The sequence below is a fragment of the Tenrec ecaudatus genome, chromosome 12 (genome assembly GCF_050624435.1).
Source record: "Tenrec ecaudatus isolate mTenEca1 chromosome 12, mTenEca1.hap1, whole genome shotgun sequence".
NCBI lineage: Eukaryota > Metazoa > Chordata > Mammalia > Afrosoricida > Tenrecidae > Tenrec > Tenrec ecaudatus.
Genome location: NC_134541.1, coordinates 67,009,543 through 67,023,011, shown reverse-complemented (window position 1 = coordinate 67,023,011; position 13,469 = coordinate 67,009,543). Strand labels below are relative to the sequence as shown.

The 13,469-nt window shown below is 50.5% G+C and overlaps 1 protein-coding gene across 1 annotated transcript in view; it reads right to left on the bottom strand.

The window, feature by feature from the left end:
* Positions 1-4,269: 4,269 nt before the first annotated feature.
* Positions 4,270-13,469, bottom strand: part of KIRREL3 (kirre like nephrin family adhesion molecule 3) — a 173,044-nt gene continuing 163,844 nt past the window's right edge. The window contains exons 15-17 of the mRNA XM_075527996.1: positions 13,138-13,247; positions 5,302-5,388; positions 4,270-4,713 (exon numbers count right to left, since the gene is read on the bottom strand). Of these exons, the coding sequence (XP_075384111.1) occupies positions 4,270-4,713; positions 5,302-5,388; positions 13,138-13,247 (641 nt within the window). The remainder of the gene's footprint in view (positions 4,714-5,301; positions 5,389-13,137; positions 13,248-13,469) is intronic.

The window sequence follows — 13,469 nt, the reverse complement described above, 5'->3', positions numbered from 1 at the left end:
GGGACCAGGAGTGTAGCTTGTGACTGGAAATTTCTCAAAAACTCGTGTAAAGAGACGGGCTGTGGTCGTGTCTAAAACTGCAGGCTCTGTAGTAATGGATTTTCAGACCTAGCCTCGCCATTAGCGAGGAAGTTGGGAAATGACTGAAGCAAAATAGGAGAGAGGCCAACAACGGATGGCCCCGACCTTGACACGTAAAAGCTGTTGATCGAGGAAAGTAAATCCTTGTTTTTAGAAAGAAGAACAGCTTAGAATGTTTGCCTTCTCTCCAGTGTATGACCTGGTGTGGAAGGGAACTCCAGAAGTCGGGAAAAGGGGAAGGGAAGGAGAAACAGCTGCCCCAGGGCAGGCTCTCCTCAGTGCCTCTGCTCTCAAGGATGGATGCGAAAGTTGCCCGTGGCAGATAGATGGTTACGTCTCTACAGACAGAGGACTTAGGAGAGAGCTCCGAAAAGAACTCGACGGGAGGAGGCAAACTTGGGATTTCCTTGATGGCATTGGTCTGTTTATACTTTCAATAAATCCTTCTGTGCAAACTAAGATCTTTAGTTTACACATATATGCTTATTATAGCAATAGTGTATTTTATAGGATGCCTTTCACATTGCTGCGTCATGTGTCACTGTGAAGTCATGTCCCTGATGTTTCCAATACCAGTAGGGTCACCCATGGAGCTTCCAGACTGGGACTAGGAAGAAAGACCTGCTGATCTACTGGGAAAAATGAAGCAATGAGAACCCCGCGAATCCCAATAGGACATGGTTTGATGATAGCCGGAAGAGGAAAACACAGTGCCCGCAATAATGCCTTGAACATTCCAACGATCAGGAAGATGGCGGGCACTGGGTGACGTTGTATTCTCTACAAGGGATTGGCGCTCCTGAGGCGGCAACTAACGGCAGTTTTACAGGGAAAGTTCCTTCCCAGAGAAGCATCTCATTGTAGGGCTTCCTTCCTTCTTTCATCGAATGCCGTTATAAACTGCACACACAATACTTGGAAAGAGCTAAGCAGACTTCAGGAGTATGTACCCTGTGATTCAGTTCTGATTCAGTAACAGCCAATGCCCCAAGCAGTGCCTGGCCCTCTCTTCTCAGTGAGTGAGACGTGGAATTCCTCTGGGCCCCCTTCCTCCCCTTCTGAGAAGTCTCCCAAGGATGGCCTTTGTTTGTTTCCATGCTTTGGGTCCTTTGCTCTCAGGAAGCTGGGAGATGAGGCTTCTTTGAGGCCCATTAGTGCCTTACTCCCTCCCTCCCTGTTAAATGGGTTTGGTCAGCAATGGGTCTGGGAGGATCTTTTAGCTCTTTGTGTGAGAGCACTTCCTGTGCCCGGGAAGTTGAAGAGGCGGTGGAAACAACTCGGACCCTTTCCAGACTGATAGCAAGCCCGAGTCTTAGAAACTGGGCTCCCATCCAGTGGCTCTGAGCCAAGAAGGAAGTTTGAAGCTGTCTGTTATAAATTGAATTGTGCCCCGTCTCCCCCGCCAATATGTGATGCAAATGCTAACCTCTGTCCTGCGGTTATAAATCCATTTGGGGATAGGTTATCCTTGTTACGTGAAGGAGGCAGGATTGATGGAAGGTGCACTTTGAGTTAAATCTCTTTTGAGCTACAACAGAGATTAAGCCAGAGACAAGACACGCGGAGATCTCCAAGCAACCAGGAAACCAGCTGAAGAGACAAAGGTCTTCCTCCAACACAGCAGACACAAACCAAACCCTGTTGCTGTCGAATCAATGTTGGGAGAGAGTGGAATGGCGGCATCACAAGCTTTTCTTGGTAGGAGCAGACCCCGGGGCCTTCCTGCTGTGGCTGCTGTGTTTGTAGAACTGGGGGGATTCAAAACACGAACCTTTAGGCTGAGTCAAGCACAAGCTGTTTGTGCCCCTAGGGACCTTTTTCAAAAAGGGAAAACACGAGAAAGAAGAAGCTTGCCAAGACTAATCTAGAAGAGCAGAGGTCAGTGTCCTGGCCTGAAACATGATGGGGACCTTGGATGTTTCTCATACATTTCTCATGTGTTTGCACACGGTTAGTCTTGAGGCCTGGCACGGGAGGTGTGCAGTAAACCAGGGGATTTTTGAAGCCAAGGAAAGGTGGTTGGCGCACAGAACTACTCTGGGTGGGAGGATGAAAAAGGCTACGCACAGAGTCTGGGCAGGCCCCCATGCGAGGAATCGATGTCCGGAAAGGAAGCACACGCTGTTTCCATGGAGGCTCCCATGATGGTAAGGGCTGTTGGTGACGGTTGGAGGAGGCAGGTCTCAAATGTATGAGGACTCTCCAGCCTCTTTGCCATTTGGGTTCCAAAGCTCTATTTGAGTCCCGTCCCTGGAACGAACACTTCTGTTTGCTCCCATCTATCCATCCATTCAGAAGCCCCAGCGGTGCTCTCAGGTAAGCATTGGACCATTAATCACCAGTCAGAGGTTCAAACCCAGCAGCTGCTCTGTGGGAGAAAGATGAGGCTGCCTGGTGCCGTAAAGATGTACCAAGCCTCAGAAACCCCACCTAGGGTGTGTGAGAATCAGAATCAACTTGATGGCAGTGGATTTGGATCCATCCATTCTGCCATCACCATGTCGTTTCCCACCCAAGGAAGCCTTTTGAAGAATCTTATTTGAATCTAGTATGAACGTGTTAGGGTGCTTGGCGCTCTAGGATCTTTCAACAGGTCCTCCTCCCCCGGGTCGCCGCTGGAGGGAGTGTCCCTTGCAGAATATGCAGAGAGAAGAGGCCTGGAGTAACCCTCCCCTCTGGTGCTCAGCATGCGCCCTTTGCCCATCAGCTGGCTTGGCATCCATCAGTCTGGCTAACCCTGCTTTTGCATGGCACACAAAAGGAAGGACTGCCGTGTAGGCTCTATTGGCAGAGTTCCCAACGGCCTCACTTTAACAGGAAAATGAGCCAAACAAGGACATAGAGCCACAGGCCGCAAAGCACACTTGGAGCTCGAGGCTCCGCCTCTGCCTCCGCAGGAGCACAAGACCACGCTGCCTGTCTGCGCCCCGCCCTGCCTTTGATGCTGCGTTGGTGAGCAAGGCCAGTGAGGTGAGGCGTGCGCATACTGTTCTTGCTGGAGAGGCCATCTTAAAGGCCGGACCCTCCTCTCCACTGGTAGGGAATGAACTGAGTCCTACCATGCTCCCCTCCCCCTCCCTCCAATATGACCTGTAAAGAAACCTCACCTGCTTGCCTGTGGTCATAAGCCCATTTGAGAATGAGTTACCTTTTTTATGTTGATGAGACATGATGAGTGCAGGGTGGCTTCAGAGATAGGAAAGATGAAAGGCAAACTATTGGGCAGAGATGGGGGGCCAGAAATACCACGGGGATCACCAGGTGCAGAAGCTTAAGAGACAAGAGCCTTCCTCCTTTGCGGACAGAAAGAGGAACCCTTGTCCTAGTGTCAGTACTGTGAACGCTGCCTCCTAAGTGGGAGAAAGTAACTTTCTGCTGTTTAAAGCCCCCAGGTGTGGCATTTCGGTTACAGCCCCACTAAATACCCCAGTGAGCCCAACTCTACCGGCTACACCTTCCGGCAAACACGCTGGCCAGAGACGCTCTCACACTTCTTATATTAACGCCCGTTGTGCTGTGGGGCCGGAGCGGGGTACACAAAGCAGGGGTGGGTGGGAACACTGCATCACACAGACTAGGGAGGGGGGTGCTGGGCCAAGTGTCCCCCAAGTGCTCAGCCTCGCCCGTCTTCCTCTCCCACTTCCCTCCCAGCGCCCCACTTCAGAGTTCGGAGGCATTAAGTCCAAGGACCCCACTGCAAGAGGGTACACATTTCACATCAAACAAGGTGAGGGCAGGCTCCTGGCTTCTCAGGCTTCCAGCGGTGGGCTCAGGGGAGCTGGGGTCTCTGGGCCAGCTCAGTGCTGGGAAGAACATAGCCCCTAACCCTTCTCCTTGGAGTCAGTTAGGAGCATCTGCACAGGGGTGGGCTTCTGGGCAGTAACGGGCAAGCCCACGGAGAGACCGGAGGGGGGACGGCAGTTCCATTGGAGCAGAGTTCTCGCTGCCACCCGTGCCATGGGAGGAGCAGGTAGTGGTGGGGCACAGCGCCTCTGCGGCATCCGCCGTGGACTGCTCAGGTGCCCCGCAGCCGGCTCGGCTCGGTTTGTGCTTCCTTAAGGCCTTGGAAGGAGGGTGACGGGTGATGGCCCAGGCACCCAGGGGCTGTCCAGACCCATCACGCCACCGCCTCTTCCCCGGCCGTCCGTCCATCCGTCCGCCCCTCCCTCCCTCCCCGGTGTGCGAGCCTCAGACGTGAGTCTGCATGCGCCGCTGCAGGGGCCGGCTGGGGTCGGAGTTCTGGGAAGAGGACTGAGAGTGGTGGGAAGACGAGGCCGAGGCCTTGCTGGCCTTGTCAAACTGTACGTAGCCGTCCTGCTTGCCGCTGCTGCTGACGCTGCTGTCGCACTGCGTGTCCAGGAAGGAGCTGCTGTCGCTGAGGGAGCCCCTCTGGAATTCCCGCTCGCAGAGCTCGATGGACGAGCTGCCCATGCCCAGCACGAACCTCTGTCCGTAGTCGTACAGGCGGCTCTGGCCACTCAGGGTGCTGTAGATGTTGGTGAAGGACATGCCGGTGGGCACGCGTTGCTTGCCCGCAGGGCGCAGGTCTGGCTGGCAGCTGGACAGCGAGATGGTGGGCGTCGAGTGGTGCTCTTTGAAGGTGTTGACGCTGTAGTAGCCGTTGGTGGGGTCCTGGGAGGGGTGAGAACACGAGGTGCCTTAGTGGGCAGAGCCTGCATTCAACCCGCAGGGGCTTCTAGCGAGCCCGCCCCTAGCTGGGCGCACACGCAGCACACGCATGCGGGGGTCACGGAGAGCAAGGAGTGGAAGCGACCTGTGGGCACCCTTACGGGGCAGCCAGCCAGAGCATTAGCCCAGCATGGTGGGATCGAGAAGAGAGGGCTGGCACGGGGTCACTGGCTGAGCAACGGCCCTGAAGGGAGAGCAGTGGTGTGTATGTGTTTGTGTGCGTGTGTGTGTGTGTGTGTGTGTGTATTTGTTGGGGGGTGAGAAGGGTGGCTCTCGGCTAGATAGGTTTTTCTTTTGTGAGGGCTACCGCAAGATGATTTTTAAAATCAATCAGACTTCAATTGTTGTTTTCGTCAGAACATGGATTCGTGATTTGGAAATGTATGTGTGAGGAGGCTGTGGGTGAGAATTAGGAAGAAAGAGAGCAGGGCCTCTTACCCTGGACCCGCCCCTGGGTGGCTTTAGCCTCCCGCCCCCCCCCCCGCCCCCCCCCCCCCCCCCACGGTCACTCCACGGCCTGTCTGCGCTCACCTTCAGGTTCTGGAACTCCTTCTCCTCTTCTTTGAGGACCTCGAGCTGCTTCAGCACAGAATCTTGCTGGAATTCACCCCGGTCCATCTACAACCCAGAAGTGGCTGTTCAGTGCATGGGAGGAGGGCTAAATGTTTGTTTCCCCCAAGGAGACGATGGTGTCATCCCTATAAAAGATTGCTATGTTGCCTTAGCCTCACACCTATCGTCCCTACTTGGACCACAGGAGGATGGAATTCTACTCCCCCACTTTGTTGCTGGTCCCCCATTCTAAGAGATACAGAGACATGCCGAGGCCTGGAGGCCAAGATGGCAAGGTCATAATTTCTTCACTTGGACCAGGGTGTAACCTCCAGAGTTTGCTGATTCAACTCAATAAACCCGAGTATTTATTGACTTGCAGGCCAGGGATATCATACATTATGATTCATTAAGCTATATCTCTGCTCATCAGGAACATGCACCTTAAGTAGATATTTACATGACATCATGTGCTACAAACAGGTGGGGCTCCTGGCGGGGCCATCCATTATCCACACCTCGGGCCAAATGAAGGTCCAAAGAAAGCACCAGTGTCTGAAGCCATCCCTGTGTCTCCCAGTGTCTATAGGCCATCCCTGTGACTCACAACCATGACTTCGATGTGCTGAATAGCTCTTTGGATCTACTGGGCACCAACTCAGCCCAAAGGCAAGCATCACTTGTTTATTTTGGGGTCCCCATGGTACTTTGCATACTGTGCTTTGTATATTGTGGTCATGGGCTAAAGTGATGTTTAAATGGAATCCTTTTTTCATTGTTTTTTTAATTCTTTAAGTGGCCAGGGTCTTAACAGGATCCTTGGTGGATCCTTGGTGGAACGAACAGCTAAGGTTGGCGTGGTGATGCACCAACTGCTGACACGAAGGTATGGACCTATCAACTCTTCGTGGGTGGAAGGGGACAGCTTTGGAAACCCAATGGGGCAATTAACTCTGTCCTATAAGGTGTCCATGAGTCAGGAGTGACTCGATGGCAAATGGCACCACAGGGTCTGACACAGCGCCTAATATGCACTGATGCACACGATGCTTCTTTTGGACGAGGGAGTGAAGCGGCGTAGTGCTGAACTGAAATAATAATGAGACACAACACACACATACACAAACAACAACAAAGAGTAGCAATGGGTGTATTGCTTCTCCTGTGACCTGTTTGTCACTCTGTCAGTGACATGGTCTGTGCCAGACCCCCAGCCCCTCTTGGAGCTGAGCCTTTCCCTTTTCTAATGAATGCCTGGCTTTCTCACCAGATTTAACGTCTTGGTGAGGGGGCCGCACAGAGGGCTGGGAGGGAAGTTATCCCACCTCTTCTGAGCAGGGGCTGCCAATTGACGCCGATGCCTAGGGACCCAGGTGTGGCATAGCAGAAGAAGCTCCACAGGATTATCGTGATGGATTTTGGAAAATGGATTGCGGGCCTTTCTTCGGAGGTGAAAAATTACCAGCCAAGCATGTTAAATGTTTGCACCACACGGGGACTACTGAGTAAAGCAGTCAGAGGCAATAAATATCCTAACAAGGGCTAATTTGAAGGGACACCGGATCGGCATGGCGGCCTGGGTACTTCCACGCTATGGAATGGTGCTGATCTGAAGAGAATGAGGCGGCGGTTTCCTCTTTGTACAGTGGACCGCTCCATTGTGTGTCAGACACCATGGGAGGCCTAGGGGAGCCAGACATGAACAGCCCAGGGAGCACGGCCTTTGCCCTGGCGGGACACGGGGATAGCTGAGCAGGTGGACTTGTCCTTAGAGCAGCGCCCTCCAAAACCAAGCTCACTGCCATGGATGATGCTGACACACAGGGACCCAGTGTGGGCTTCCGAGATTCCAACTGTTTAAAGGAATAGAAAGCCCAGTCTTTCTCCCGAGGAGCTGCTGGTGGTTTCAAACTGCCGACCATAGGGATCGCCACACACACGTAACCACTCTACCAACAGGGTTCCTTAGGGAGCAGTGCGCTTGAGGAAGGAATATGCAGGAGCTCTCCGAGAGAGCCAAACACTCCAAACTCTGCCGGACACGTGGGACACGCGTGGAGCCTTATGGAGATCGACTGAGATTCACTTGAGCTGGTTCTTCCAAGCGAATGCAAAACTCAACAGACCAAGTCCGTAGGTGGGGGAACAGCCTATCCAAAGCCACAAAGCTTGGCAGTTGCATGTCTTCTGATGGGGTTGGAGGGTAGGCAGTGTTTGGTGGGAAGATGTGGAGTCTTGCTAACAGGCTAAGCAATTGAGACTTTACCCAGTGGGACCCCTCTGAGGGGTGACAGGGGGCGTGGGGAACACTAAGGGATTCAAAGTGGGAGAGATCTATGGGCATGCTTGCATTTCAAAAAGACTCTCCGACACTGGAGGGGAGACTGAGTAAAGTGGGGAAAACTTAGAATGGCAGGACCAATTAGGAGGTGATTGCACAGGTAAGCAACCATGAGACGTGAACTGAGGGGGTGACAGAATCAAGAACTGTCCTGAAATGGAATGGACAGCACTTGCAGATCAGTGGCATACAGACAGAGTCGCTGTTGGTACTGTCCAGTGGGCTCTGGCTTGGACCCACTCTCCAGTGTGCAACCGAAAGAGACGCTGCTGGACCGGCACTGTCCTCACGATTGTCCATATGCTAGAGTCCGTTGCTGGGACACTGCCAATCCATCTTCTTGAGTGATTGCTTCTTTTTTCGCTCACCTAATACTTTACCAAGCATGGCGTCCTTTTCCAGCGACTCATCTTTCCCAATAATATGTCCAAGTGCATGAGATGAAGTCCTGACGCATTTGCTCTGACGGAGCATCGTGGCAGTACTTCTTCCAAGACAGATTGGCTTTACGTCTGGCAGTCCGTATTCAATAATCTTTGGTGACAGCATAATTCACACGCACCACTTGTTCTGTGGGCTCCCTTATTCGTTGTCTCACTTCCACAGAGACAACTGAAAACACATGCATTGGGCCAGAGACACCGTAGCCCTCAGGGGAACATCCTTGCTCTGCACCACTTGTACAGAGGTCTTGCGCAGACCTGCGCAGTGCAGTATGTCATTTGAGCTCGTGGCGGCAGCCACCATGAGCATAGATTGCAGAACCACACAAAATAAAATCCTTAACCACCTCCATTTTTTTCTCCGTTTATTGTGATGTTTACCATGAATTGTGTGGATTTTTGTTTTCTTTACACTGAGTTGCATTCCATATGAAACGTTATAGTCTTTGATCTTCATTAGCAAATGGACCCCTACGTGGTCTCCTTACGTTCAGCAAGCGAGGTTGTGCCACCTGTGTATTCCGCCAATCTTGACACTGTGTTTGTCTTCAAAGAGTCCAGCTTCTCGGATTATTTGCTCAGTGTACAGACCAAATAAGTATGGTCAACAACGTGACCCTGATGTCTACCTTCTTTGATTTTAAATGACTGTCTGGTTTTAAATGGCTGGCTCTGGGTCAATATACAGGTTCTGCATGAGTTCAACGAAATGTTCCGGAAGTCTCATTCATCCCTAGGTTATCCAGAGTTGGTTGTGATGTGCACAGTTGAGTGCCTTTCCCTAGTCAAGAAAGCACACACGTAAACCTCTTGCTGGTATTCTCACCTGACACCAGCAGTGGTGTCCCTTGAGACACACACCCTCTTTTGAGTCCAACTAGACTGTCTGGCAGCTCCCTCTCTATGTAACTCTCTGCCACCACTTTTTAATCATCTTCAGCAAATATTTACTTGCATGTAGTAGTAAAGATATTGTTAGATCATTTCTGCATTCTGCTGGGCCCCCTTTCTTTGAACCGAGCACCATTGTGGGTCTCTCCCAGTTGGTTGGACCGGTAACGGTCTTTGAAATTCCTTGGAATAGACTGGTGTGTTCTCCCAGTGCTTCCTCAGCTTATTGAACCATTTCAGTTGGCATTTCATCCGTTCCTGGATTCTCATTTTTCACTAATGCCTTCAGGGCAGTTTGCACGTCTTCCTTTGATACCATTGAGCATATGCGCTAGAAATGGTTGGCTGTTACCCACTGCTTTGTGGCACAGTGGCTTTGTACCATCTTCTCTTGGTGCATCCTGCATCATTCAGTATTCTGTCCATTTGTTGTCGTTAGGTGCCATCAAGTTAGTTCCGACCCCATGCACAACAGAACAAAACATTGCCCAGTTGCGCCCCATCCTCACAACGACCATTTTTTCCCATAGAATCCTTCAATATTTCAACTTGAGGCCTGATTTTTTCCCTTCGATTCTTTCAGCTTGAGGTATGCTGAGCATATTCTCCTTTTTTATTTTTTAAAAATTTTCTTGCTTCAGGCCTTTGCACATTTCATTATAATACTGTCTTCTTGAGGTGCCCTTTGGAATATTTTGTTCAGTTCTTCTACTTCATCATTACTTCCATTTGCTTCAGCTACTCCATGGTCCGCAGTGAGTTAATGCATCTCTTCTGACACACACATTAATCTTTTCTTTCTTTCCTGTCTTCTGCATGACCTCTTGCCCTCTCCATGGATGCTGTTCCTGAGGCCATTCCACCACTCAGCAGGTCTTTGGTCGTTAGTGTTCAATGTGTCAAATCTGTTCTTGAGATGTTCTTTAAATTCAGGTAGGAGAGACTTAATACGTTCTTTAAATTCAGGTAGGTCATATTTTGGCTCTCATGGACTTGTTTTAATTTTCATCAGTTTCAGCCTGAACTTGCATATGAGCCTTGTTTTGACTGATAATGTTGAGCTTTGCATGATTTCTTCCCACCAATGTAGTAAATTCCTGTGCATTCCATCTGGTGAAGTCCACATGGATGCTCATCAGGTAAGCTGTTGGAAAGTGGTCGTTGCAATGAAGAAATCATCGGTCCCGTAAAACTCTACCATGCAATCTCCGGCTCCACTTCTATCACTGAGGTCATATTTTCCTGTTACTGACTCGCTTTCTTTCCAACTTTCACATTCCAGTCACTAGCAATTATTGATTGCATATTTGATCAACTTCAGGCAGAAGAAGTTGGTAGAATTCTTCAATTTCTGCAACACTAACTTTAGTGGCTTGTATGTAAATTTGAGGAATAGTTGTGTGACCTGGACTTCCTGGTAGGCAGATAGACTTCAAGATGGATCTTGAAATGTTCTTTTGATTGATGAATGTGTCACTACCCCTTTTGGATTTATCATTCCCAGCATAGTAAGCCCTAGTGTGATGTTCCGACGCAGAATGGGGAATAGATCTGTCTACTTCAACCTGCTGTTCTTAGTGGTTAGGGGCATCCAAATGGCTCTGACTCATAATGACTCCAAGCACAGTGCAGCGCAGAGTGAAACACTGCCTGGTCCTGTGCCATCTGAACAATCATTGTTGTAGTCACTTGTGTCAATCCATGTCCCTGAGGGTCTTCCTCTTTCACGTGCCCTCCCCCTTCCCCTGCGTGATGGCTGTTTCCAGGGACTGGTGTCTCTCGGTAACATGTCCAACATACTCGACAAGAAGTCTTACAATCGTTGCCTCGAAGGAGCGTTCTGCTTGTACATTTTCCAAGACAGATTCGCTTGCTCTTTGGACAGTCCATGGCATTTTCAATCTTTTTTGCCCACACTGCAATACAAATGCATCACTTCTTCTGTGGTCGTCCTCATTCATTACCCAACTTCCACATGCACGTGAAGCATTTGAAAAGACCGTGGCTTGACGCAGACACGCCTTACCGCTCAGTGTTAACCTCCTTGCTCTTCAACACTCGAAAGAGGTCGTGTGCAGCACATTTGCCCAAGGCAAGGTGCCGGTTCGCTTCTTGACTGCTGCTTGCATGAGCACAGATTGTGGATCCAAACAAGAGAATCGTGAACAACCCCCACCCCAGTCCACCCTGATGCCATCTGTTGGTTCAGTTGTGAGGATTCCAACCCCCCACCCCCACCCCCACCCCCGTCCACCCTGATGCCATCTGTTGGTTCAGTTGTGAGGATTCCAACCCCCCACCCCCACCCCCACCCCCGTCCACCCTGATGCCATCCGTTGGTTCAGTTGTGAGGATTCCAACCCCCCACCCCCACCCCCACCCCCGTCCACCCCGATGCCATCCGTTGGTTCAGTTGTGAGGATTCCTGTTTTCTTTACACTGCGTTGTAACCTCTACTAAAGCTTGTATTCCTTGATCTTCACCAGCAAGGGCCTCCAGTCTCCCTCGAATTCAGCACGCAAGGTTGTGCCACCTCCGTATAGCAGGTTGTTAGGAGCTTTCTCAATCTTATTGCTATTGCTCTTCACATCATCCAGCTTCCTGGGACTATTTGCTCAGCACACAGCAGCATCAGTGTGGTGAAAGGATACACCCCAGACGCACACCTTTCCTCCCTTCTGTTCAGACGACTGTCTCTTGGTCCACGCGCGGGTTCTGCATGAGCGCAATGAAGAGCCATCATTCTTCTCAGTGGCGTCCATAATTTGCTTTCCACACAGGCCTTTGCAGAATCAATCAAACACAAGTAAACAGCTTCCTGCTCACCAATGCTTAGGATATCAATCTTTTTGTAATCCATTTCACTTTGATGATTTCTAGTTTTCCTAGGTTTATACTTTGTATAGTCCATTAAAAAATCATTTTACTAGGGGCTCGTACAACTCTTATCACAATCCATACATCCATCTATAGTGTCAAGCACATTTGTACACTTGTTGCCATCATCGTTCTCAAAACATTTGCTTTCTACTTGAGCCCTTGGTATTAGCTCCTCATTTTGCCCCTCCTTCCTTGCTCCCCACTCTCTCATGAACCCATGATAATTTTTTTAATTTAATAAATCTTTTTATTGGGGCTCATACAACTCTTATCACAATCCATACATACATCAATTGAGTAAAGCACCCTTATACATTTGTTGCTCTCGTCATTCTTAAAATTTGCCTTCCGCTTGGGTTTCTGGAATCAGCTCATTTACCTTTTTTTCCCTCCCCCTCCCTCCCCACTCCCCGCTTCCCCCTGCACCCTTAATAGTTTATAAATAATTATTTTATCTTATCTTACACTGCCCGGCGTCTCCCCTCACCCACCTTCCCATTGCCCATCCCCCAGAAAGGAGGTTACACATAGATCCCCAAGTGTATAGTTCATTTTTGATAACTTTTGAATCGCAACAGAACACTGTATGACCCTTTTGCTTTGGGCGTGTGACCAAGAGGGGGCCAATCGTCCAGTGAAGGACTCCTGTTGGAGGAAGCTGAGCGCCAGCGGTGTGGGAGACATTACGTGTGGGAGGTTGCCATAGTGGCCACAGTGATGAACTTGAACACGAGGATGACAAGGACCAGCTGAGGCTTTGTTCGTGAGTGGGAGTCCACTCAACAGCAGGAGACTGAGGATCAAGAGAAGGAGAGAAGCCATGTCTTCTCTTTGGAGGAGCCATCCAGTGCCTGCCAAGGGACTTCAGTTTTGGGTTTTTTCTTATAGGTTTTTTTGGGGGAAGTACCAGCAAGTACTGAATATAGTATCTGTGCATGTTCTGTTTGTAGACTGTTTTATGTTTACTCATAAAACAACACATCGTGGTAAGTTACGCAGATGTCTTCGCTCCCTACTGAGCAGTCGCAGAGCTGGGTCTTAACTGTCTTGGGCGCTCAGGAACACCGAGCGCGATGTTGCAGGCACGCAGTAGGTGTTTGTTGACTAAGAGCACGTGCCTGGCCTGTTACGAGGGGCTGCCCAGCTTGACGGCTTTTCTGCTTCTCTAGGCATCCAGGGCACCTAGAAAGCCCCCTTTCCCTGGATGGTCAGGGAACAGGGCCCACAGGGTGGGGACAAGGAAGACGACAGCATTCTTACCATCAGTTGCTTGATAGTGGGGTGCTCTTCTGCCTCCCGGCCAGAGGCAGGCTCCTTGTGGACAATCTCCACCCGGATATCATTTTTGGCTGATACAACACCTTTAAGATCTGGGAATAACATGGGAAAGTGTGGATAGCACACTCAATTCTCACCGGCATTGAAGTCGGAGACAGCAATCCCTCCACATCCACCCCGTGCCCCCGATTTACTCCCAGCCCCTGGACTCGACAGTTGTAACCCCACTCCCCCCACCCTCCGACGGAATGTCTGCACAGCCGGGCGGTGATTTGTTGAGACTTCAGAGGAGGCTGCGTGGCCCGGGTCACCTG